The following is a 26,858-nucleotide window of genomic DNA, read 5'->3' on the forward strand; positions in this document are numbered from 1 at the left end:
ATATATATATATATATATATATATATAATTTTCTATGTTTATTGTTATTTTTTATATCATGACATATGCACTATTTTTTTTGGATATTGTTATTATATAAACAAGATTATATTTATATATATATTTTCAGTATTTTTAAAAATGAATTAATTATTTGAGTTGTCTAAATAAACTAATTTGAACTAAACTAAACAGTTTGTAAAGTTTAATCGAGTCAAACTCGAACTAAAATAATGATTCGTATCAAACTAAAATTGAGTTTTGAGTTAAATAAATCAATATTTCTAATTCAACTATGTGATTCAGGTTCGGCGGCAAATGTAAAACAACTTTTACGCTTCCACAATATGCATTTTTTCTCTTAATGGATTGCAATTATTACTATTACTTTTTTCTTTTAAAGGAAAGCCTCCCAAACTGAACTAACGACGGCAAGTACAACATGGAAGTTTACGACCGGCACGTGCACCACGAAAGCATACGTCACATTAGTTAAACAACCGGTTATTACCGTGAACCTAGTCACTAATTTCAGTCAAAAAAATAAATTTTTATTTATTCTTTAAAAAATTTGTATACTAATTTACTATTTAAAAATTGAAAATTATTAAATGGGAATCAATTGAATACCTTTTAACATTTGGAATGACCATCAGCAAAGTCTATTTTAATTCATATTTATAATATTTGAGTTCTAATTTTAAATTTTATTTTTTTAACAAAATTGACACTAAAAAGTGAGTAACACTCCTCTCAATTAATGGAGAGACAATTAATATTTTGTAATATATTTTTAAGACTAAAATTGTAACTTCAGTAAAAATTAAAGGTCATAAATATCATTATTAGTTTTTTAGTGCATTTTCCCATAACTTGTCTCTCCATGGAGAGGAGTCTAACTCCCAAAATTGGTCACTCAAAAACAAATGGGCATTCACATTTCTTCTTCTCTATATAGTAACGCATTTTGCTACATCCTAAGAACCAAACAATTCCTCTCACTTCTCTTCGTTTCTTCTTGTTTTGGCTTTTAAGATGAGTGAAGAAGGAAGCTCTGTAACACTTGATATGCTTAAACAAATAATGGCTCAGTTTGCTAAGGACAGAAACTGGGATCAGTATCACAGCCCAAGAAACCTTCTTTTGGCTATGGTAACTTTCTTTTCATACATTAATGTATTAATCATTATTTTTTAAGGAATACCCATTTGTTTCTTATGTCATTTTTTGGTTGAGGAAGACCCATTTGTTTTATTCTTAAGGTTGTCTTCATATTTTAAATATGGAGTTGATATTGTTCGAAATTAACCATAACATCATAGTTTCAAAAAAAAATATGAAATTAGTGAAGGTGTGGTTTTTGAGGAAGAAGAATCAATTTTATTATTATTGCTTTAAATTTAATCTATTTTATTTATGCATGTTGAAAATTGACCTTACTAGTTCAAATCTAATGAATGGAAATGGTACAGATTCTTAATCTTTTTTTTTTAATCTTTCTCCTTGCAAGTTGGCTTTTTGTTATGATCATGATCAAAAAATTTCTAGCTTTTGTCACCTTACTATACCTCCCAAACTACACTCTGAAAACAGATTCGATTTTGCTGTTGCTGTAGAAGACATGTAATATTTTGTTCTCTCCCTTTCCTTGCCCCATGTTCTTCCTTAACCTTTGTGTATTACTAGGATGCAATAGTGAGTCAAATGATAATAGAGAGTATGTAAATAATAATAATAATTGGGGTAATATTTTTTATATCATTACATGTAATATTTGACATTGTCTAGAAATACTGACACTAATAATAAATATAGCTTTTGAGTTTTGGGGAAGTAAAAAAAGGTGATATCATAGTTCTATTCCTGTCAGGTGATACCACAGTTTTACTCCTTTGTTGTTAAAATTCTATATTTGTGAAATTAGTCTTTGGTTGTAAGCTTGGGGCATCCTTAACTTGATTGACTACCTATTCAAATTGTGGACTGTATTACCTAATGCAGCTACAATATTGTAGTTATGGTGACTGTCACAACTAGATTATACTACAATTGTGGTATGATGCTGAATCATAATGATGCGGTCACAAACAACCACAAGAGATTGCATTGAGCCGCATCGGCCCATATCTAATTCAAAAATATATTTTTTCTATCACAAAATAATTCAAAGTACAACGACCACAATCCACATCGCAATGACTACAATTGTAGTCACTGCAATCATGACTACAATCGCAACTGCAATTTAAAGTACATTAAACATTTTTTGAGCATAATGCATAAGCTGCTATAAGATTTTGGGAATTACTAATTTTTTTTTGGTGTGTATGCAGGTGGGTGAAGTGGGAGAATTGTCTGAAATATTTCAATGGAAAGGTGAGGTAGCAAAAGGGCTTCCAGATTGGAAAGAAGAGGAAAAGATTCATCTTGGTGAAGAGCTTTCAGATGTGTTGCTTTACCTTGTTAGGCTATCTGATATGTGTGGTGTTGATCTTGGAAAAGCTGCTTTAAGAAAGGTTGAACTCAATGCTATTAAGTATCCAGCAAAGATTATCAAAGAAGAAGAGGTTTCAAGCAAGCATGAAGAAAAAAATGTAAGTGGCAAGAGGGTGTTTGATAGTATATGAATAATGTGTTTAGTTGTTTAAGGGGGTTTTTAGGAAAAGAGTTTCTGTAGGTGTTTGTATGATTTGCTTGGGTCATTACATAGAAACTAGTATGGTTGGTGTGTGTTTTCGTTGGAACAGTTATTCTGACAGATTTTGTTACTGTTTTGGCTGAATAATATCCCTTGATTGATATGAGATATGGTGAAATTGATGTGTCCATTTTGTTTGGTGAATGTTTATGTCTAGGGAACATTTTAGTATACTATTCTTTATTACTATTGGAATTGAAACAAAGATTTAGGACGTAAACTTGACTCATAAACTCGCTATTTTATATTTATTATAAATTTATATTATTTATCATTTATTCAGATTAATTTTTTTAAAGAGTCAATGATAATTAAATATAATAATAGATAATATAATATAAAATATAATGTACATAATCTAAATGTTTGCATTGCATTATTTTATATTCTTTCAATCACGAGCGAATGACACTGGAGTCTCGACGGTATATATTAGGAAAATTTATCCAAGTAATTTGATTTTTTATTTACCATCTAGTACAACTTTTGTAAAATTTATGGGAAAGATGTAGATCTTGTGCTTCTCATGCATGACTTCACTTTCTTTTTTCTCTCTCTAGAAGAACTCGTGGATGAAGAAGATGAGAACTATGAAATTATGACCGCATTCTATAAAAAGAAACGGGTCTTAAACTCATAAATGTGAGACACGATTTATGCATGTTATACACAATTTTCAAACCTCTAAAATAAGGGAATAATTCACTAACAATAAACTTACAGTTTAGATGGAGAAACAAACAAAAATTACATTTGAGGATAAATGGAATGAAAGGTTATGTGCATATAGAAAAGATATAATATGTTTTCATATGAGATTAGAGACAACAATTATTTAGAAAGAAATGGATGAATGTAATAGTGTGTTGAAATTCCATTAGTAAATGCATTAAATGGTTGTATTGATAAGGAATGAAATTAAAATCCGCTAAGGAATAAAATTAGAATCCCTTTAAGAATAATGTCATCACACAAATACTAATTAAATAATAAAATAAAAAGTTTTACAATAATAAAATATCATAAATAAGTAGAAAATATCGTCAAATAACACAGTTTTTACAATTTGATTACAACAAAAATGGACAAATAAGTTTAAATCTTAATTAAACAAATTAGATTTTGTTACAATATAAGCTAAAAAATAACAAACGAAATTCCAATAATGACAAACATAAACACAAATAAGTTGAAAGAACAATTTTTTTTTCCTTATAAACATAATTTTGATGCTATTTTATTTAAAAATGATTGATTTAGCGGACGTGACTTGTTAGATAGACCAAGTTGTCGATTTTATATGCAAAATAGCCAAATCGAATCTATCTATATTGATTTTGGTTCATAGTTGACAAACGAACAACTCGAACAAATTGGATATCCATTCTATGATAAATCAACTGATCTAATCGAATTTAATAATACTGAATTTATCAATGCCTTCTAAATTCATCATTGTAGAGGGAGTAGCACATAGGAGAAGATAAATTTTTCTTGTGAGACAAAAAATTAAAAGAATAATTCTTTTGTCTTTTTTCTGAATTATTAAAAGAAATAAACAAAGTATAAATTTAATAATTCAACTCAATGAGTGAGAATATTATTTTGATATGAATAAATAAAGTGTTAATATCTTATTTTATTCATAATTGACATTCATTCTTAAAATTGTAATTCAATAATCATATTTTTTAAAATTGAATACCAAAAGAATTTTCTATATCTTGTCCATAAAAACATGGTATAGATTCCAAATGATCTGAAAGAGCAAATAATTTCCTCTTCACTTGCTCATAAGTTGTCTAAGTGATGTTTATAAAGAAATTGGGTCACCACACAAATATTTTTTATATTATATATTCAAAAGTTAAACCCAAACAATAAATAATATATATATATATATATATATATATATATCACTTCAATCAATCACCTTCAATTAATAAATTGTGATAGCTAGTCAATGAAACTGAAACACCTCACCTAGCTTGTAGAGAGAATATGGAAAAATTACGGGATTGGGGTAGTCAAACTACAGTATCCCAACTTTGGGGTACCTTTTCAAATAATTACGGGATTGGGGTAGTTTTTTGAAAGTCGTGGATGGGGTCCACGACTTTGGCATAGTCGTGGATGACAGGCACGACTCCAGGGGAAAGTCGTGGACCAGACCCACGATTTCCCTTTAATTTTCTCTCTCCTCACTGAAATCGTGGATGGGGTACACGACTTCCAGTGTCGTGGACCCCATACACGAGTTTGCATGGGTTATATGGTTTTACGTGCTTTTTTTTTGTTTTGTTTAAGTTATAAAATAAATATATTTTGAACATGGTAATTTTAGTTAAATGATTATTTTTGTATTTTAGTATGGTAATTTAACATGTTATAATTTTAGTTAAGTTAATGTATTTTTGTAATTTTTTAGTATGGTATTTTTTTATTTTTTTGGAATTGTCATAATTTGTAAGTTAAAATTAAAAAAATAAGAAAAATGGAATTGGAAATGGAAGAAAGTTTCATAAATTGTAATTTAAAATTCAAATACATTTGATTAGCGGGAAAAAAAATATCCTAATGACGTCTATGAGATGATGTTCCACATCCAGGTGCCTTTCTCCTTCGAGGTGGTTGAACTCTTAGTTGTTGTTGTTGTTGCGATTGATTTTGTCTTCCACCTCTAATCAGTTGTGGCTGCCTCAGATTCCCACGTAGCCCTAGCCTGGGCCAAAGTCGTGGGTGCAGTCCACGACTTTCATTGAAGTCGTGGCTGACATCCACGATTTCCTTTAATTCACTTACACAGAACTCGTGGTTGGCATCCACGAGTTCCTGAAAACCCTAGTAATCTGCACCAAAGTCGTGGATACCATCCACGACTTTCAATTAATTTTCTGATTTTCCGTTTTTTTTTGAATTCGTATTTATTGGTGTATTTATGTGTTGTATTTTTTTTGAAATGTGAAATTTGAATCCGAATTCAAATTATTTTGAATTTTGAAATTTGAATTTTGAATTGTATTTAATTTTGAATCCGAATTTAAATTTGAATTGTTTGAAATTTGTTTCAATTTTGTGTAGTAAAATATTTAAATATTTAGAAAGTGTATATTAAAATTGATTTGTCAATGGTGTATTAAAATTGATGTGTTAATGGTTTATTTATGTGTTGTATATTAAAATTGATGTGTTAATGTACTAAAATTACACCACTTACAAATAATTACACAAAAGTGGGATATTAAAAAAATTACAAATAATTACAAAAATTTAAGTGTTAATGAATAATATTTAGAAAGTGTATATTAAATTGATGTGTTAATGGATTGTATTTAGAAAGTGTATATTAAATTGACGTGTTAATGGATTGTATTTAGAAAGTGTATTTTAAATTGATGTGTTAAGGAATAATATTTAGAAAGTGTATATTCCGAATTATGTATGTACACAATTGTATTACACATATTATAAAATTACAAAAAATTACACAACATTGCACAAAATTACAAAATTACAAAATCACACAAAAGTGGGATATTACATCACTTAGTTTTGCCTTGAACTTTGTCCAACTTCGGTACTTCTAAAAGGGCATTTCTTCCTATTGTGTCCTTCACTCCTACACCACCCACATTTTTTACTTTGTTGGGACTGAGAATCATCCATTTCATTGTGTATACGTGTAGTTTTTGGTCTTCCAGTACGGTTCCTACGCATAAGGGGATTAGGAATGAACGTTGGACCTAAGTAAGAAGGCCAATATTCTTCATTTGCAATGGGTTGAAACTCATGTCCATAAACCTTCTGTAAGTTCTCTAACCTATAAATCGGTGATATAAATTGGCCATAGTCTAAGTTCAATGATGCACAAGTAGCAATAACATGTGAACATGGCAATCTAAGTGATTGAAATTCCCCACAATCACACCAGTTGTCCATTAATCTAACTGTGTATACTCTTGCGTATCGACTACCACCGGTACTAGCAACTTCGACTTCCGACACTCCTGAATCCCTCGAAAAATTTCGTACAATATGGCAAGTAGCTTTTCGATTATTTTCATTAATCACCTTACTCAATTCTTCGCAATAAACATGACCCGCCCTGATCATGTTATTTGCTTCATTTCTATGGTGTAGAAACCAGGAGTTTAGTCTATGATATGTTGCTCTTATAAGTGCAGTAATAGGCAAGGCCCTTGCTCCTTTCAGAACCGCATTTACACATTCAGTCAAATTCGTCGTCATATGGCCATACCGTCTCCCCTCATCATATGATTGCGTCCATTTTTCTTTTGGGATTTTATCTAACCACGCTGCCGCCTTAGAGTTTTTTTGACGTAATACAGCAAGCATTCTCTCAAATCTTGGCCGCATCAATTCATAGCCTACAAAATATTCACAAAAATCCAACATACAAACAGTTTCAAATAATTGACATTCATTTCAACACTAACCCATTTCAATGACTTTTTCTTTCAGATCATTATCTCTGAACTCCTTGTTGAAATTGCTAGCAACATAGCGGATGCAATATACAGAATGACCATCACACCATTGTGGGAGCTTAGTACGTAATGCACCCAATAAACTTGTACCCCTATCTGATATAATGCAAATATTTGGTTGTGGGGTAACATATGTCCGAAGATTGTAGAAAAACCATTCCCATGCCTCTTTGGTCTCTCCTTCTACAATCGCAAATGCTACTGGAAATATACGTCTGTTACCATCTTGGGAACTTGCTATTAACAAAGTTCCAGTATACTTTCCAGTCAAAAACGTCCCATCAACTTGAAGGATTGGTTTGCAAAAACCGAATCCTTCAATGCACGGCTTGAAAGCCCAAAACACCCTATCAATAACTAAAGTATTATGTTCATCAAGGTTAGATGCTGAATATCTTACAATTGTACCTGGTGCATAATATTGAACAGCATTCAACCAACGAGGTAACTCCTTGTACGATCCCTCCCAATCACCATAAATTTGGGCCATTGCCATTTGTTTAGCAGTCCAAGCCCTCCTATATGTCACCGTATAACCAAAATGAGTTACCACTTCTTTAACTAATGCTTTAATTGGTATACCAGGATCTTTTGATACTAGTTGAACAATACAGTTTGCGATGAAAGATGAGTTCAACTTCGTGTGATCTTGTGAAATATTAGTGGATACACAAGTGTGACTTCCACTAATTTTTCTAATCTCCCAAATATCACGCTTCAAACTTTTTGATGCTCGAAGTCTCCAATCACACCCAACACCATAATATTTACATTTTACAACATATCTATCTGGCCTAGACTCATCGACAACGTAATCAACAGAATTTCTAATATGAAAATGTTTTACCGCATTTATTGTTGCCTCCTTTGATTCAAATTGCATACCAACAAATAACTCATTATCTATTTCATTACTTATGTTACTACTTCTATATGGAAAATCTTGTCCAGATTGATGATCAATGTTAACGAAAAAAGATGAAGGATTATGATATGTTACGCTAACTGCTTCATGTGTGGTAATCTGAACATCATCATGCTCGTCATCATCAAGCTCGATGTCCTCCTCATCACTAAAATCACTAACAATATCTCTAATAATTGCCATCTACATATAAGAGTAAAAAAAACAAACATATTTAAATTTAAACAAATGTAACACGTAAAATTATAAATAAAATAAAAGACATAACAAAATTTTAACAATTGGAAATTACCTTAAATATTCAGAGTTCTTCAATACGACTTACAGGGACCTGACACATAGCAGGGAAATCGTGGATGGGGTCCACGACTTTGCCAAAGTCATGGATGGGGTCCACGAGATCCACTAAATTCTACCCCAATCCCGTAATTAATTCAAAACGTACCCCAAAGCTGGGATAGTGCTATCCCAGTAATTTTTCCCCCTAACTCCCAACTTTTCCAAACACATTCACAATGGAACTCGTGGCTTTATGGGCATGAATGGCAATGGACAATTTCATCAACTAATAAGAGGATTCCCGCTTCTGGTATTGGTAACCATATTAGATATGAATGGAGATTTCTAAGGTTTAGTGTTCCATTGTGTAGTAAACATACGAAAAAATCATAAAAATAGAAAGAAAAAATTATTATATTAGATATAATTGGAGACTTCTAAGGTTTGGTGTTCCATTGTGTAGTAAACATACGAAAAAATCATAAAAATAGAAAGAAAAAAATTATTATATTAGATATGAATGGAGATTTCTAAGGTTTGGTGTTCCATTGTGTAGTAAACATACGAAAAAAATCATAAAAATAGAAAGAAAAAAATTATTATTACTTATTATAATGTGATTGACTTGGGATACAAAAACATGATTTTTTTGAGACATGTAATCTTTATTGTTCAGATATTGCTTGGGCATTTATGAAGTTTCACTGCTTTCGGGAATTGATATGTATCAATTATTTCCCTGTGTTGGACTAGATCCAACATTTTTTTTTTGAAGAGGATACATCACAACTATTTCATTATTTGCTCTCAGCATGCAATATTTTTTATAAAGTCAGTTTTTAGAGATGGAAATTGTGTAACTATCAAGTCATAACACACTATCTTCAATAGAAAAAAAAATATTTATATAGACTTTATACACATTCAATCTATCATCTGTGATTCATCTTTAATTATCATTAATTTTTTTAAAAAGTAATAAAAATGAATAGTGAATAACATATTGACTATATATAAATTTCTACGGTAATGATATATAGATTATCTTCTATCTTCAATTCTACCAATTTATGACATATATGTTTCAATTATTGCCTAGTAAATATTCATTTATGATGTTTGAGTTAGGTGAGTATAGGCCGGGTTGGGATAGGTTAAGGTTTATTCTTACTCGACCTTAAATATTGGTTGGGTTATTTTTTGAATCCCGACCCGACCCTAGATCCGAAGCTAACTCGACCCTAAATATCGATCGGGTCAGCCTTTAAACTCGACCTGACCCTAGATCCGACCTTAGACCCGATTAAATATAATGCACACTCATTTTAGATAAAAATTTCTCAATATTATTTATTATTATGAATATGTAACATATAAATGATAATGTATATGTATATTAATAATCATATATATATGATTTAAAATTAGAGAATCAATGAAACTTTTAACCAAAATATATCATTACTTTGTACACATTTGAATAGAAACACATACAAACATGATTAGTGAGTGACCATGGAATGGGATGGGTCAAGTCGTACTTGGTTCTTACCCGATCCTAAATATTGACTGAGTCTATTTTTTAAACCTGATCCTAGACCCGATCAGACCCGACATTTTCGGATCCGATCATGATCAGGTCGTACCAGTTGAGTGGGTAGGGCCGAGCCTGTTCACCCTAAAGTTTCACTATAAACAATTGGTGTTGGGTTATGATTCACCATAAACGATTCAAATTGGACCACTAGTCACCTTTTACACACTAATTATATATTGTCATCTCATTTCCTTTTGCTTGATATGAAAACCCAGAATGTAAAATATTTTTCTGCTACCTCACAAGGCAATGACAAATCTAGAATGAATGATTTTCTATTTGGATATGATGCCTGAAAAATATGTTCATTCATGAGGACAACTTTCATATTAGAGAATAAAGTATCTTTTCATACCAAAAGATAATTTATCTTTTTAAATTCATATGGTGTTTGATATGGGTCTTATCTTTTCTTTAATGATATATTTTAAAATAAAAACTTCTTGAAGGAAGAGAAATAAGACACATGTCAAACACTAAATGCAGTTAAAGAGATAAATTAGCTCTGAGGAGATATTTTATTCTAGGCTAAATGCAATCATTGTATAATACACATAACAAAATATAAACTTTAAACTTGTATAATATTTCAAGTGTCCACACAATACAAGGATATATAGATATATCTAATTAGAATGTAAAATGTATACATTGATAGTGTAAAGATTTATATACATGCACTTTATCGTCTGCCATTTATTTGGATTACATTTTGTGAAAAGTCAACGGTAATTAAAAATCAATAGTGGATGCAGTGTAGAAAACTCATACACGATGTTAGTGCATACATATTTTTCTCATCTAATTAAACTTACATATTTCATATTACAAGGACCATTTCATCAGTAGTAGGTGATATGATACAACTCCTAAGACAACATTACAAACTGCCACCAATACATGGCATCAAATGGCTGATAATCTCACTCGTTCTTGGAACAATGGCCTAGAATTTAACCCATAATCCAAACTATATCTGCTACCTCTTGCTTATATTCTCTTATAGTAACAGAAAATGAGAGGTGTAATTTCCAGTTACACTTTCCATATTCTTATTTCCTCTCATCATAATATATAGATGATAGTCCACTTCTACTAAAATGTTACTAATTAGCAATATCTATGGAAACATATTTGTTTACACACCATAGATACTCTACTTGTAACACATTACTAATTAACTATCAAATAAATATATTATTCATATCAAGAAAGTATGAAGAACGAGTGGAATGTCTGAACTGTTGTTGTGGAAGCTGTTCTGCAACCAAGAGGTAGAAAAGTCCCATTACTCCAGTGTGCCCTCTCTTGTTGCTACTGTAGGTAGACTCTAAGGTTACAGTTTCACCATTAGCTATCTTAACAGAACCTAGTTTAGGGTAACAAGTGGACATTCCAACAATGTAGTCTTCCTCATTTCCTGGTTCTGTTCCATTTCCGTAGTTCGCTATCGAGGAACATATAAGCCTCCCATCCTGCAACCATCATGCACAAATTTCAGAAAACAAGCTACACTAGACCATTTTAACATCTTGCAATATATAGAAGATGCATCCTTAATTAAAACACTTTTAATCCTCAATGGAAAATTGTGTCAGGGAAAGAATCACTACTTGTTACCCTTTTCCATGCTTGGAAACAGCTCCTATAAAATATGTATAGATATCACAAAACTAGGGTTATACCTCAGTCAGGTAGTGAACTTGTCTTCAAAATGAGAAAAGGTAAAGGTGCATTCATCCTTTGTTTCATTTAGTGACTTAAGATATGATGCACTTTATCACATTAAAATTGTATGGACTATACAGCATTACTTTCATATCTTAAAGACAAACTCGCTCTAGAGGAGCCTGGCTCTCTTCATGTTTAGTTTTTGTTTAAATAAATGACACTAGAAAGGTTCTAAATTGTGTTTCCAAACAATTGCGTGAACGGACTAGAATTTAGAAAGTAACATCAAAACCCTTCAGAAATTCTATAACTATTGAACTTCACCTGTCCATATAGAGTTGATCCAATTCCACCTGAATGCTGATGAGCAACACCATAGACAACATAACCACCAGATTGCATAGGGAGGGTTGTCCTCTTCACATGAACACATCCATTACCATCGATATGGTCTGTGCTGCAAGATTCAACATCATACTCAACCTGTAATAACGAAATCCATGTTGCTCAGTTATGCCCGACAAAAGTAATGGACTAGTATTAAGTTGGATATAAAACCATCAACATGGTTCTTTATGAACTCAATTACCTTGCAATCATGATTTGCGTTTAGTCCTTCGGAACTATCTGATATCTGTAAAGTATCAGTGACATCAAGTATATAAATTTTAACAGGCACTACAAAATTGTCCCAATCTACCCATTTCACTGTGTATCTTAGGTAGATGCTTCTCTTTGGGCCCTCAAAGCCTTCCCTTAACTTGCACTGGGTGTGATCATAGCAACAATACAAACCTCCTTTATATCCCGGCTTCAAAGGCTCGCCATATTCATTCTTCGTAACATTATAAAGGTCACACCAGCACTCGGTGCACCCCTTCTTGTCTTCTGCACCACGAGTATCGATGGCATGGATGTTTACCATCCATTTCTCTTCAAAACCATCTGGAATTTCTTCAGGATTACCTATTTCTATCCCAAAAGGATCCGGAATATTTGTAGCTGTTCCTCTTGTTTCAGATCCCAGGCCAAAATATTGTCCAAGAGCATTTTTCTGGCATATGCCACTATTTCTCACGATAACAGTATCTGACTTTTGAAGCATGCGATGGCCGTCATATCCTGTGTTGGTCGTCACATGTTTAGGTTGACGGTATCTCGCAATAACCCAATGATGAAGGTATGTTTCATGGAGAGGTACAGGGTTTCCGGCTTCATCAACTACTTCAGCATTGAAACTCTTTATTGCAACATGACCTCTTGGAAAATCAATGTCATAATAATATTTATTGGCAACTGATCCTGGTCCAAGTTCAATCTTGGGGGATAGAAAAACAGCTGATTTTACATTATTTTCAGTCTTACCAAAAGCACCAGAGTTTGGTGTGAATAACACCAGTAATATTGCCAATACAGAACACATCTTCATCTGTCAGTAAAACCTTTATTAGTAATGAACTACTTATTCATTAAGAAAATATTTTACTAATGAAGATAGTAAAGAATGCATCAACAAAATTCTGCAACTTGAACTGGCCTAAAGGGAAATCTAAATGTGGTGAATCATGTGCAAATAATCTGGTATGGTTCTAAATTATCATCTGCAATTGAGATCATTATAGTACAATTTTGACAGCTTCACAACTACATCATAACCACAATTGGTTATATTTTCGTATAATTAACAATGGTACTACACATAAGTACAATTGCAACTACAAGGCAATTTGAAACCACCCAACAAACTTGCCAAACAGAGTTTGCACAACAATGTTAAAAAGAGCTAGAGCAGATACCATATTGGTTCAGCCAAATAAACCACCCACAACTTCATTAAGAAGTATAACAAGCAACCCCTAAATATAATTATGATACAAATCTAAATAAATAAAAAAATCAATATGAAGCAAATTCCAAAAATATAAGTTAAAGGAAGATAAAAATGAACTACAATTAGCATCTAATGCACAGAAAAGGGCAAAGTACACAACTATAGTGATGGAGAGTAAAAAATCGCTAATAAGGCTAAAGTTTATTTCTTTATGAACCAAGAGCTAATCTTTTTTAAGTGGAAAAGATCACCAAAATGGGTTTTGCTTAAGCATTTTCCATACAGAAAAAAACATCCTAGTGTAACATCATGCTTAAAGAACCAAGAAAGTTATCCTTTTATGTGTTTTTATTCTTTCAATACATCATTTGCCACTAAAGTTATTATTTTATGGGTTTTTATTCTTGTAAGAAAGCCCTATACACTGTTTTTTTTAATGATTGAATTCTCAAACTTCATGTTTCGCAGCTCCAACAACTATGAACCCAAAATAAAAGTAAAAAATATAACTAGACACAAAAGCAAGACCTGGGCACCTTAAACCGCCATAAATTGTAAGTTTGTAACTGGTAGACAAAAGTAGATAGTAGTATGAAGGTGAAGCTAAGTATGTCTCAAAAACAGTGGAGAGATATAAAGTATGAATGTTAATGCAGAATATGTATGAAGATGATGATAACAACGTAGTGATAGAAGATGAAATGGCTTACCTTAGAGAAATCAAAGGGACACCGCATGAGTGAAGAATTATATTTAATTTATAGCCAAAGGGAGAGAGGTGTCTCTATCTGTTACTTTGAGTTTTTATAAGTACTTCGTTCAAACTTCTTGTGGTCCAAGTTAAACGCGGAAATAGATAGTTGTCTAATTTCATGCTCTAAGCCATGACGTCAAATTCCTCATTCATCACGTGTTTTTAACTTTTTTATTTTTAACCCTTCTGCATGCTTTATAAAACAGCTTTTCATAACTACAGTGTTCTTTTTCATAAGACAATCTCTATTTATTCTTTTTGTTCAATTTTCTGAAAATTGCTTTTCTATAGGTTTGGTAATAAAAAAAGGGTGGACACTGGACAGCTGAGAAGAGAAATGGGAGGGAGTTTTCAGCAAACATATTCTTTTATTTGGCAGGACCATTTTGCAATTTACAAGTTTATAGAATTATATCTTCAACAAATTGCAGGCATTAAATGTTACCTTGTCAAACCTAAAAAGAAATATTTATTATCTCCTTTTCTCTTGCTTCTCTTTTTTTCCTTCTCACCGTCTTCTTCCTATGCCTGATGCTAAATTAGTCCACGTGGTTAATAAAACATCTACAGTATGCGTCTCACTATATTATCATACACCTACACCCTTTATTATATTGTTTCATCGGTTAATTAAGTTTTTGTTCCCGTGATTAAATTTTATTAAATATTATGTCTTGATTTTATCAAACATGCTGTGCTTTTAGTCCTCACTAGACACTAAAATATACTTTTTTTGAATAGGGAGTAAAATAAAAATTCATCATATTTATTGGGATCAAACAATTATTTAAGCTTATTATATTTATAATCAAATTAGCATATTCTTTTGGGCATATGTTCATCTAAAGTGTAGTGTATGCTTTAGAGGGTAAAGTGCATATTTATGATTGTTGATTGAGAAACCATCGACTATAATAATATATTTGTACATGTCTGACAAATCATAAATTATTATAATCATATCTATTAGTAATTTCTAGATCAACTATCATAAATACATTTTATGAATAACCCATTATCTTGATTACCCTTTTTCCTTTATAAATTTTGATAGCCATTTGGGAAAGAAGCCAGTCGACATAAAATCATAGATGCAAAATGTGATTTGAAGAAGTGTTTTACTTGTACACGCTACATCATACAAATTTTGCCAGATAAGCCCAATGATAACAAAACAACCAAACTGCATGCCTAACCAAACTCACATATCTAATACTAGCCTTATTAGATCTTCAAAATGATAAGAAGATTAATTAGGGTCGGCAATGAACTGAGCCAACTCAGTATTTGTTTGAAACTAAATTCGTTATTTAGCTCGATAAACTTGGTTCATGACCAAATGAGTCAAACTTGAGCTAGTTAAATAAACGAGCTGAGCTTGAGTTGGATAAAACTCGACTCGTTAGGTTTATGAGCTCACTCTATATATATATATATATATATATAAATTAATTTTTATGTTTATTATGAGTCATACATTATATTTTATATTTATTGTTATTATATATAAATAATATTTTATATATGAGTTTTGCGAACATGAGGAACCTCCATTTTTAGTTAGGAGCATGTTAGCAATGAATACCATATAAGTTAGATAAAATATCCCTTTTGCTTTGAAGAGGTAATAATATTGTTAGGGTTATTTTTAGTAACATCAAATTTAAAATTTAAAATAATCCCTCTCCACTCCATCCCTCCCTCTATCTTCTCACGTCACTCCAACCTCATCCAGTTCTTTCTTCTCCCATTTCATAAATAATAAATAGAACATGAATATCAACTTTAAATTTAATAAATAAATAATAATAATTTTTCTCCCTTTCCTCTTTACCTTCCTCTTTCTCACCTTATTCTAAACTAAAAAACTTGTAACCTCATTTTCTTCCATAAAGTTCAAAAGTGGTAGAAAGAAAAATAACTATACAAGTTATCACCATAAAAATTATAAGAAAGGTTTGTTTACTGTTCGATTTTTGGAGTGAGGTGAGAAGGTAGAGGGGTGGGGCATGGGGCATGGGGTGGGGAAGAAAGAGGGATGAGGTGGTGGAGGGATGAAAGAGTTATTTTTAATTTTAAAATTGATGTTACAAAAATGACTCTAACAATATTATTATCTCTTCAAAGTAAAAAGGGATATTTTTGTCCAACTTTTATGTTATTCATTGCTACCATGCTCCTAACTAAAAGCGGAGGTTCCTCATGTTAGCAAACCCCTTTATATATATAAATTTGAAATGTTTTTTAATAATTAATTAACTATTTAAGTGACTAAATGAACCAATTCGAACAGAATTCAATAGTTCACGAACTTTAATCGAGTCGGACTCAAGCTAAAAAAATAATTCATATCGAACCGGAGTCGAGTTTTGAGTCAATCAATTCTTATCAAACTAAACTCTGGTTCGACTCAGTTTGACTCGTTTCTAGCTCTACGATTAATGATTTAATTATTATGAACGACACTTGTAGGAGAGACAACCACCCATCTCAAAAATCAAAATTAAATTCATTCTTACTTAGATACACCCAAAAAAACCAAGCCCATATACCAAATCTTTCCAATCACTTCACCATTAACTAAAATCATATTCAGAATTAAGTTTATATTCCAAACTCAATGGATTGCATTTTATAATTCTTTTTTTGGAACTAGGCAATTACAGCCCCACTTCCGTGACGGCTAGCTATAAATTATGATTAAGATGTTCGAACTTGAAATAACAGTGAACCACATATTCAGTCACAAAAAACATGTAACTGCATTATGTTCTTGTTCAAGGGGTCCATGGAGGGGAAGATAGATTTATGTCCCAAAATGATTATGTTCCTATATCTTAAGCCAATCAATTTTATCCAAATAATAAAATGTCATTGTAATTTTAGAATTTTCCTTTTTAATTAAGTAACATTTTTTCATTAGACCGGAACATAAATGAAGACAAATGATCTCTGTCCCATGGAGGGGATCAGGGGACTGCCATTTTTAACCAATATACGTGTAACTTACACCATTTTTATCATATATTTATAACCAAAAAAAAACTAGTGAGTTCCATCACTATAATTTGCAAGAGCAGCATGAACTAGATGAACATCAACTAGGCAATGTCTCAAATTTATTCCAAACGAAGAATTTTGAACACAACAATTTAATCATACAGGAAGCAAAAACTATCATAAAGGCCATTTTCCTTGACCAGTTCCCCCATAGACAATTAGATTTACACCTTTCTTTCACTTCCTTCTACCATTTTTCCACTTTGTCGATTCTTTTACAACATTAGGATTATCACAGTGGACATGAAAATTGCTTCATTACATGCCCATAAACACCTCGGAGCAAGGGAATCAGGAAAACTTTCCTTCTTGACTGCCTCATCTTTCCTTACAACATACATAAAACTGCAATACCAACAATAGTGGGGGGAAATCCCCCTAGACAATAGTTAGAATGGGAGTTTCCAAATAATAGAACTATACATCACAATTATTCTGTCTTAGTAAAATATATTCTCTCTAGAAGTCACACTTTTAAGGATCAATCTTTTTGTGACATACAAATTAGCACTTGTGAGCTCAGCATGGATGGTTATACTGGAAGAGATTATTAGTCAAGATGCCCGGCCGGTTCAACCGGTAAACCGATGAACCAGTCCCAATACGGGTACCATACAATAATTATACCGGTCATGCAATCATACCGGCAAAAACCGATCATACCGGCCGGTTTTCAATTGAACTGTACCGGTCATACCGGCCGGTTTTATTTAATATTATTTTTTTAATGAAAATAAAAAAATAGTTTTTTATTGATTTTTCAACATTAATGTTAATATATTATATATGTATATCTAATTTCACTGGTATGCAGTTTAATTAGTGAATCACCGGTTGAACCACCATATCAGTACCTTAATCAGTACGGTATTAATAACATTGCCTTATAGTGATTAAAGAACCAATTTCCACTCTTCCAATGCTAGATGAATTAACTAATGCAAGGGTGAGGAGAAGTTTAGAGAAGGAATGACTTCAAATATCCCTTTATCAGAAGCAGGTTTTTTTTAAAAGCCTAACCTCTATTTGAAATGGGTATGATTGTTCAGGATCAGCAAAATTAGACTATATCTACCTCACAAGTCTAAAGAACCCCATTATATTGGCACTATCTACTGTAATATGAAGCTACTATAACTAGTTTACATAAACAATGTTGAGTCAGTGAACCTAAGTTAAAATAAGATCAAACTTTCCAATCAAAATACATTGTTTAAAAAGACTAGAATGCAATTGCAGAATGAAGCAAACACGTTAGAGTCTTAGAGAAAGAAAACAAGGCAAACACATTAAAGCCAACCACAAATAGTAACATTCAATCTTTTATAGTAGAGTAACCCAACAAAAGACCATTTGGTGTTTCCACCAACCAGAATCGGCTTTCATTATGTTTCAATGCACAACACTTGAATTCAACCAATATAGTACCTACTATTTTTAGTATTAAATTTTCACAAATACTTAATTGTAAACCATAATTACACTATCATTCAATTCCAATCAACATATGGTCAAATCATCAAAGATCTTTGAACTATCAAAAGTCACAACCACTATCATTTTAGACATTAAGCCATTACATCAATGTATGGAATGTAAAAACCTTTATACAGACCATGCATCAAATTTTCACCTCATGTTATTAACCCACCATCATCATTATAGATAAGTTACAAATGATCACAAATTTGACAATATTGATTCAACATTTTTAAACATTGGCATTAAATAACACAAGAAAAAGAACTATCCAATTAAAGCTATAGCTAGATTCTACCTTGTGAGTAAGTGAAACAGTAACAACCTCATCTTGACACAGGTTTCTGCAGCAATGCAGTCAAGTAAACCTCCCCATTCTTCACCCCACCAGCATCCGTCTTATTCGCGGTCGCCCACTTCACTTTCTTGTACCCTAATTTCCCGATCAACGGCGCAAAAACCTTCTCAAGATCCACCCCCTTGCTAAAAAAATGATCCAACCACAAATACCCTCCACCCCTCAACACTCTATCCACATCAAACAACAAAAACTCCAACACCGTCACCGGAATCCACCGATTCACCGCGTGCCCGCACCGCACAAGATCCAAAACCCCATCAAACACCGGCAACCGCTGCTGCAACGGCACATGCAACGGAACCAACCCCCTAACCGCAACAGCCTCATTATACGGCGCAACCACATTCATCGTGGTGGTAACCACCGTGACATTGAACCTCCTCATCGCCGCAGCAAAAGACCCCGTCCCGCCGCCGATATCAACCCCCAACCGAATCACCGATTTCGCAGCCTTCGCGATCTGCATCAACTGCGAAACCGGAAGATCCAATTCCGTTTTATAAATCACGTGCCTCGACGATTCCCTTTCGAAATCGAACCCAAGGTTAGGGTTTTGACGGTTAAGACAGTTAAAAGATTTACAGTTATAACGGTCCCACAGGATCATCGTTTCCGGTATCGAAGATAGAGAAGGGAAAGGGTTATTGACTGGTAGAGTCTGAATCGTTTTGTGAGGGGTTTTAGTGAAACATCGCCGCCGTGGGAGTGGGTGGCAGCCACGTAGGATTAGTGATTCGGCGGTGTCAGGATCTGAAGGGCAGAGAGAGAAAGGGGTGTAGGACATGTACTTATAGAGAAGGTCAGGGTGGTTGTGACAGGAGGAAGGGATAGGGGAGAGGTGAGAGTAGAGAGAGAGATCTGGGGGGATTGTGGGTTTTGGTGATTTAGTTGTTAGAGTGGGGGTGTTGGGGTGGAGGCGCGTGAGGTGGTTGATGGTGGCGCGTATGGTGTGGAGTTGGTGGAGGAGTTGGTCAGGGACTTGAGGTTGTTTTGGGGATTTAGGGGATTGGAGGGTAGTGGAAGTGAGGTGGTAGAGGGAGAGGATGTTGGTGGCTACCATGGCCATTAGGAGGAGTAAGTTAAGTGTCATGGTTGTGAAGGGAAAACCCATTTGATTTCTTTGTTTTTGTTAATGGAGAATTTGAGAGTGGAATTGTGAGTGAGTGAGTGAGTGAGTGAGAGTGAGAGTGAGAGTGTGAGTGAATGAGAGTGATGCTAACATTCTAAAATGGGAGTGGTGAGTGTAGTGATTTATAGCTGGTTTCGTTTATATGGATCTGTCTTCTATGGGGGACTAAGGAATCTGGTTTTTTACTGTGTTCATGTAAATCTAGAATCTATTTATGCTTCTATGGACAAGTGGTGACAAAATATGGTTTGGTAAGAAAAGACTCTTTGGTAAGTGGTGAAGATTAAATCAAGAAGAGCAAGAGACTGGACATATAATAAACCTTGAACTATTATTTCCACATTTCCTGGCCAAATTAAAATTACTCGTTGAAGGTTGATCAAGTAAGAAGTAAACACTATCCATATTGAAGAAACTCAATTATTTTACACATTGTTGGTGTTTAATCAAATTTTCTAAACAGTGAAAAGTGAAATGGACGAAAGAGGGAAAAAAGATGGGAAAAAAGAGGAGATATTAATGAGGAAGTTACATAAGAAAGATTTATGTTTACTTTATATAGATTTAACAAAGAAATGGATCGGGTCTAATTTGTATATGCCCAAACCTAAATTTGAAATTCAAAACTCGAACTCAAAGTTAACGGGGCTGAAAATAAAAATATTATTACCGACGTGAAGAAAACCCAAAAATAATAAATGTACTAAGAAAAATATGTATAATTTTTCTCGAACATTTTTATTTTCTCTTGTATTACTTCATTTCTATTACGTTTGAAGGACCAATAGTATATAAATTAGAAGTTAAAAATAATAGGCACATGATAGAACTTTCTATTTTAAATTTAATTACATTACTTCAGGACGAGTTTGGAGTAAAACTTTTGCTTTACTATTCTCGAACCCTAAAATTAAAACCAGGTAAAACCCGAACTCAATCACATTAGATTTTCTCCATTAAAATCGAGTTAGATTTGTAATTTTTATGTACATAAGTCTGAGGATCATTTATTTCTTTGGTCCCACTCGTAAAATATTTTAAATTGTCCCTACTGTAATTAAAGAAATAAAATATCTTCTAAAGGCGCCGAAGAGTGTGTGATAAAAAAGGACAAAGCTACAAGATGCACGTGAATTGGAATACTGAACGAACATAAATTGTATTATGATAAATTTAGATTTTACACTTCTAATTAAGTTAGAACAATTTCTAAAGAGATGTTCAATGTATGATTTAATATTAACTTTGATCGTATAGATCCATTCTATTTTTGCTTTAACTTTAAAAAAGTAGCACCTAGTTTAACTTAATTAAACTTTATTATCTCTTTTATGTAAAATATTACATTCATCTAATTTGCAAAGGTAGTCACTATAAAGTATGTACACAACGAACCCAATGAGTCTGAATTTAGTTATTTCAAAATATAGACCAGCAACTAACAAAACGATCTAGTGATGTAAGGCTCCGCCTGATCCCTAAGATGATAAAAAAGTTAAGAGTTCAACTCCTAGAAGCAATACTTATTGCAATGTGGTCACGAACCCCAAAAGAGATTAATTCTTTATACAAAACGTAAGGGAATACAAAAAAAAATACAGGCCAGTATCATCAGTAATCTAATCCTCAACATAGAAAAGTAATTTAAGTGTGAAGGGTTTTTTTTCATTACCGAAGCAGAATTAAAAGAAAAAAGTACAGCAGAAAATAATACAGCCACCTAGATGACCAAAATACAGAGGTAGAGTTCCAAGTTGAATAAGGAAAAATAAAAATTTCAAAATACAATATTGGTAACCAACATCAAGAAACCTGAACATTTTGGAAACAAACAAGCATTGCATTTCTTTTCAGACAATCCTTTCCAACTCCCTTGCATAACTTAAGGTCTGGTTGATGAGTTGCAAAGATGGTATTTCTTTGCAAGGAGCAGATTCTTTTGCCTTTTGGAAAAAGACAGAACCATTCTTAATCTCCCACTCAGGATGCTCCTGCAATCAATAGATAATAAATCAAGAATAAGCAAACAAAATGAAACTCTGCAACAATAGATGAAGTTTCCCATTCTGTAAGCAAAGTAATAGTGACATACTCGTGGAGCTCATCTTTTATCGCAAAAAGTGTTCAACTTCATGTACTACCATTTGTGATTCGTCAGAAAATATTTAATTATTAAATTTTGAAGTTAAACATATTTTTTCAACCAATTATAGCAAGTGACACATGAAATGTTGTCACACTGTTTGGGACAACAAATTTACTCCCATATACTTGTTACTTCAAAAAAAACACCAAAACCAGACACACAGACACCAAGTCAAATAAAATACCATATAAAAATAATGAATACATTTATATAAATTGGTCTGTCACAACATTGCTCACCTCTTTAATATACTCCAAGAGTTCCTGGTCTGAGGTGTACAGTAAGATTTGCTTAGCGTCCTTAAGTGAAAGATAGTCATAAGCCTTCTCACTGCATCCTGCTATCTCATCTCTGAATGTTTCAAAACAGATACAAACTAATTAGAAAAGTAGCTATCATTATAGATGCACAAATGCTAAAACAGTGTACAGCAAGTAGAAAAGATAACCACTTTAACAAAGGATCAAGCTTCAGAAAATTTGCCATAGCAGGAGGCAAATTGAATGGAATTAAAACTTAGATAATCATGACTTTTCATCGCAATACCATAGAAAACAAAACAGTTCCAGACAAAGAATCCAAAACAGTCCAACAAAGCCCAACTTCTGAAGTAAAGAAGTCTAGCTGGAGTTAAAATTTCTTCTAATCTACCACTTGAATTTATTTTTTAATCTTCGACAAAGATATCCCTACAAACATTGCCATCAGAATAACACTTCGTGCAGAAGAAGCCCCTCTAAATAATTGCTTTATCATGGTTAGAAATTAGGCTTGGGAAGGTGGCTCACATATCACCACACAAACCCTGGTGGGTGCAGAAGAAGCCCCTCTAAATAATTGCTTTATCATGGTTTGAAATCAGGCTTGGGAAGGTGGCTCACATATCACCACACAAACCCTGGTGGGTAGTTTATCAATAGGCTCCAATCATCAGCTAGGCTATTAGAGGAAATTATTACCTGACTGTCTTTGCCAAGAGATCCATGAAATAAACATATGTATCATGTGGCACTGTCTGCCGAGCACTCAAGACACGATTGTAAGCCCCTTCCATAAAAGACTGTTCCAACTCCACAGCATGATTGATGCAAGGATTTTCAAGAGCAGTAGGTGAAAGCAATTCCAACTCAGTGTGGAATTCAGCAATCCTATTCTGCACAAGTAGTCTCAACAAGTTGAGACCTAGTATCGGGTACTCCTGGGGAGATGGTGGAAGACGATTACTGCACCACAACAAAAGTCCCCATAAAATACAAGAACTCGAAAGTTAAAAAAATTGCACATAACATCGCACAACAGTATATAATTTTCAGTTTCTTGGTATATACAGTATATAATTTTAAGTTTCTTGTTATATACTATACAGGTTTATGCTTAAAATATTACCAGGAAATGTCCATGGTTGTTGTTTGAAGATTCAGCTCTCCCCGAGTGGAAAGGGATCTTTTATAGATGAGAAAAAGGAGGGGCAAGAATTAGTTACCTGGCATCTGTGTAGTATGGTTTCAGCTGGAAGAAATCCCTCTCAAAGGCATCTTGATCCTCAGTTTTCACACTAAGAACAACAGCATGCTCATATATATCCCCTGAAAGTTTCAAAAATCCACCAGGAAAAAACATCTCAAACATAGGATTCCTAGCAGATCCGTTGTTCCATTATTTAAGAAATATTATCTTATTCAAGCCACAAATATTCCTTCATGAAGAAAAATATTATAATGCTCGTCTTTTCATCACCTCCAAGCATCTAATAGTTTCCAGGTTTAAATTAAAAAAATATCATATTCTTCTCTTTCTCCTCTGATATGTAGGTAAATCGCATTAAGCATCTTCTATGCATTGAAATAAAGACTAAGTTGTACTTCAACCACAATCAACAATGAAGTATGTAGCAAAGTTATCTTACTGACCATAGTTGGAAGAACAAATGTGGTTATTAAGTTTCATGTGTACTTGCTACTGCCCACTGTGACCGCAGACATGGAAGACAAATTGCAGTTTCAATGACAAAGCTTACAGCCAAGCTAATGCGTACAACTTTCCCTTACAATATCAAGTTATTGATCAAATTTAATGTTCACAAGTACTATTGTTGATGAACAGGAGATGCTACTATTACTTAAATAAGTAAGCTCAGCAACAATCATATAAAAATGAACAAAGAAAAAGGGAGGCAAAAAACAAGTAACTGATTGGAGTGAAGAATGTTACTTGCTATTGTTAATTCATGAACTGCATTAGGTGTATCCTCAAACAAAGGTGGAAGACTTCTGAACCCTGTCAGTAACACCTGAAAATAATAAAAAAACACTAGATGCTTATATGTATAAAAAAGAAGCAATTTAAACATTGAGAAATACTGTCTTGTAGACTATATAAATATAAATATAAATAGATGCTATTAATTCAAACTCCTGCAGAATCATATCAGCTCAATAACTAATAAGGCATTACATTTAATCTAAAAAAATAAATCACGGCAACTTAGTTCTTCAAAATCTAAACCAACTATCCTATAGATAAAACTATGCCCAGAATGCATTATTACTATAACCATCTTAAACTAAGCAAAGTAGACAGAACCCACTAATCTTAAAGCATATGTACATGTTAGACCTTCTTAATTGGTCTACTAAAGAAATATGCATCCAAAAGGAAGCAACCTAAAACCATGCAAAATAACATCTTGTAGACTATATAAATTATACTTATGCATTCAAGCTGCTTGAAGAATCATGTAAGCTCAATAACTAAAGACATCATACTTTAATCTATAAAACTAAAATTACCATTACTTTGTTCTTTAATATCTAAACCAAAATCTCACAACCAAAAATAGACCCCGAATGCATCATTGCTATAACCATCTCAAACAACAGAAACCTATACAAAACCCCCAATTCATAAAAGCACACATACCTATTATACATTCTTAATCATTCTACTAAACAAACAAAGGTTCCAATTTTACTTCACACAATGCCAAATTCAAATTAAAATAGCAGAAATTAGGGTTTTGTTTGGTTGGAAAGGTAGTACCTTGAGTTGGGAAAGGAGATTGGAACAGTTATCATAATCGTTCCTAACAAACGCAGCCTTAAAGCGATTGAAGATTTGAGAAACTTCTGTGAGCTTTGGATCCATATTTTCTTCAACTGCACTGCACTTTTCACAGATTCAAGGGATTTGAGTGTTCGGAACGAAAGCCAAAAAAAAGTGAGAACGACAATGACTTTGTGCGTTGCGTGTTACCTTTTACATACGTAAGGAAGCTATACCTGGGCTTTTTGCCCATATGGCGGCCCAGGCCCAATAGTTACTCAATTTTTTCTATTGGTAATAAGAAGTGGGAATGACAACGGGGCGGGTTCGCACATACCTAAACCCAAAATTTAAAATTCGAACTCAGCGAGGTTGAAAAATTTAAAATTCGAACTCAGCGAGGTTGAAAATAATTATTTACTAAATCGAACTTTTACACTCCTATTAATTATATTGCATCAGAGATTCTTGCCAATAAGAGTGCTTATAAAAAAACTTCACAAGTTCACCTTTTTAAGAGTGTTTATCAAAAAAAAAAAATTTAAAAAACATTTGTTAAGAAAATTATTTTTTCAACAAAAAATCACTTTTTAGGAATAATTTAAAAAAAAAACACTTTTTAATTTTTTTTTATAAATGATTTATTAAATATAATTTTTAAAAGAAATTTTTTCCAATAAATTGCTTTATTAAAATTGTTTTGTTCAAATTAAAAAAAAAAAGGTTAGATATCCATCCATCCAATCCATTAAAATTGATACATGGATAGAATGGATGGGTTGGAATCCATTGGATATGAATGGATTGGATAATTTAAAAATGTGATGTAATGGCTTTATATGGATTTGTGGATAGTTTTCTGTCCATCCATTAGGATCCATGTAACGTCCCAAAAAATACTTCTCAAAAACATTGCGGAAAAATGGGTAATTTTTTTTGAATAAAGAAATTGTATAAAATTGTTTCCTTTTTAAAACCTTCATTTTCCAGGACATCACTTTAAGTAACTCAAATGCGGAAAATCAACTTATCGTTATCAAATGATAACTTAACCTGATTCACAATTTCCTGAATAACACAATGCATATAAACGGTTAAGTCATCTTTAGTTCATACAAACTGAATCAACAAAGGCGGAAACTACATTGCCACTAACATATACAAAATCCAAAAAGGAATGGCGAAAATATAAATCATCGCCAACAAATACTAAACAAAGACATGAACAAACTGAAGTCGTCCTTGTTTTCAAAAGTCCCAAAATGATAAGCAACTCCTAGTGGCTCGCTCCAATACTAGGGTACTGCCTCTCCTCAATTCCTCATGCCCCCTCCTGGAACATCACGGACGGGTAGCTCCAAATCTGAGCAAAGCTGTC

General features: G+C 32.8%; 5 protein-coding genes across 10 annotated transcripts in view; 1 reads left to right on the plus strand and 4 right to left on the minus strand.

Annotated features, from left to right (window-relative positions):
* Positions 1–2,828, plus strand: part of LOC109362544 (dCTP pyrophosphatase 1-like) — an 8,943-nt gene extending 6,115 nt beyond the window's left edge. For both annotated transcript variants that reach the window (XM_019608398.1, XM_019608397.1), the window contains exons 2-3: positions 1,036–1,152; positions 2,334–2,828. In XM_019608398.1, the coding sequence (XP_019463943.1) occupies positions 1,036–1,152; positions 2,334–2,627 (411 nt within the window). In that variant the 3' untranslated portion in view covers positions 2,628–2,828. The remainder of the gene's footprint in view (positions 1–1,035; positions 1,153–2,333) is intronic.
* Positions 6,245–8,314, minus strand: LOC109361839. Its single transcript, XM_019607373.1, has 3 exons — positions 8,092–8,314; positions 7,156–7,614; positions 6,245–7,086 (listed from the first exon to the last, which is right to left on the minus strand). The coding sequence occupies exons 1-3, from the start codon at positions 8,312–8,314 to the stop codon at positions 6,245–6,247; spliced, it is 1,524 nt and encodes a 507-aa protein (XP_019462918.1).
* Positions 10,812–14,321, minus strand: LOC109362543. Of its 2 annotated transcripts, XR_002109415.1 has the most exons (5): positions 14,220–14,321; positions 12,268–13,107; positions 12,003–12,161; positions 11,129–11,482; positions 10,812–11,081 (listed from the first exon to the last, which is right to left on the minus strand). XR_002109415.1 is itself a non-coding variant. In XM_019608395.1 (4 exons), exons 1-4 carry the CDS (start codon positions 14,244–14,246, stop codon positions 11,192–11,194), a joined length of 1,317 nt encoding a protein of 438 aa, XP_019463940.1. In that variant the 5' UTR covers positions 14,247–14,321; the 3' UTR covers positions 10,812–11,191. The 2 variants fall into 2 exon arrangements, 1 of the variants encoding a protein (XP_019463940.1); XM_019608395.1 differs by having other exon boundaries at positions 10,812–11,482.
* On the minus strand, positions 17,351–20,358 carry LOC109362671. 3 transcript variants are annotated; one of them, XM_019608635.1, is made up of 2 exons: positions 19,128–20,358; positions 17,351–17,668 (listed from the first exon to the last, which is right to left on the minus strand). In XM_019608635.1, exon 1 carries the CDS (start codon positions 20,272–20,274, stop codon positions 19,129–19,131), a length of 1,146 nt encoding a protein of 381 aa, XP_019464180.1. In that variant the 5' UTR covers positions 20,275–20,358; the 3' UTR covers positions 17,351–17,668; position 19,128. The 3 variants fall into 3 exon arrangements, with proteins under 3 accessions (XP_019464180.1, XP_019464179.1, XP_019464178.1); XM_019608634.1 differs by having other exon boundaries at positions 17,351–17,701; positions 19,101–20,358; XM_019608633.1 differs by having other exon boundaries at positions 19,101–20,354.
* LOC109362880 (26S proteasome non-ATPase regulatory subunit 8 homolog A-like) lies at positions 21,904–25,675 on the minus strand. 2 transcript variants are annotated; one of them, XM_019608948.1, is made up of 7 exons: positions 25,478–25,675; positions 24,650–24,728; positions 23,922–24,024; positions 23,398–23,661; positions 22,678–22,789; positions 22,111–22,283; positions 21,904–22,065 (listed from the first exon to the last, which is right to left on the minus strand). In XM_019608948.1, the coding sequence occupies exons 1-6, from the start codon at positions 25,580–25,582 to the stop codon at positions 22,143–22,145; spliced, it is 804 nt and encodes a 267-aa protein (XP_019464493.1). In that variant the 5' UTR covers positions 25,583–25,675; the 3' UTR covers positions 21,904–22,065; positions 22,111–22,142. The 2 variants fall into 2 exon arrangements, with proteins under 2 accessions (XP_019464493.1, XP_019464492.1); XM_019608947.1 differs by having other exon boundaries at positions 21,908–22,283.

This window comes from Lupinus angustifolius, chromosome LG12 (genome assembly GCF_001865875.1).
Source record: "Lupinus angustifolius cultivar Tanjil chromosome LG12, LupAngTanjil_v1.0, whole genome shotgun sequence".
Taxonomy (NCBI): Eukaryota; Viridiplantae; Streptophyta; class Magnoliopsida; order Fabales; family Fabaceae; genus Lupinus; species Lupinus angustifolius.

Bases quoted from the DNA above. Each gene is read 5' to 3' on its own strand.
- LOC109362671 (XM_019608635.1), bottom strand. From the start codon at position 20,274: ATGGGTTTTCCCTTCACAACCATGACACTTAACTTACTCCTCCTAATG.
- LOC109362880 (XM_019608948.1), bottom strand. From the start codon at position 25,582: ATGGATCCAAAGCTCACAGAAGTTTCTCAAATCTTCAATCGCTTTAAG. The intron at 24,025-24,649 runs GTAACATTCTTC...TGAAACTTTCAG, and splicing joins TCATGAATTAACAATAGCAA to GGGATATATATGAGCATGCT. The intron at 23,662-23,921 runs GTAACTAATTCT...GTTGTGGTGCAG, and splicing joins CCATACTACACAGATGCCAG to TAATCGTCTTCCACCATCTC.
- LOC109362543 (XM_019608395.1), bottom strand. From the start codon at position 14,246: ATGCGGTGTCCCTTTGATTTCTCTAAG. The intron at 12,162-12,267 runs GTAATTGAGTTC...TCGTTATTACAG, and splicing joins ACGCAAATCATGATTGCAAG to GTTGAGTATGATGTTGAATC. The intron at 11,483-12,002 runs GTGAAGTTCAAT...TGATGGTTGCAG, and splicing joins GATCAACTCTATATGGACAG to GATGGGAGGCTTATATGTTC.
- LOC109361839 (XM_019607373.1), bottom strand. From the start codon at position 8,314: ATGGCAATTATTAGAGATATTGTTAGTGATTTTAGTGATGAGGAGGAC. The intron at 7,615-8,091 runs GTATGCAATTTG...ATTATGCACCAG, and splicing joins AGATAATGAGTTATTTGTTG to GTACAATTGTAAGATATTCA. The intron at 7,087-7,155 runs GTTAGTGTTGAA...AATATTTTGTAG, and splicing joins AGAAAAAGTCATTGAAATGG to GCTATGAATTGATGCGGCCA.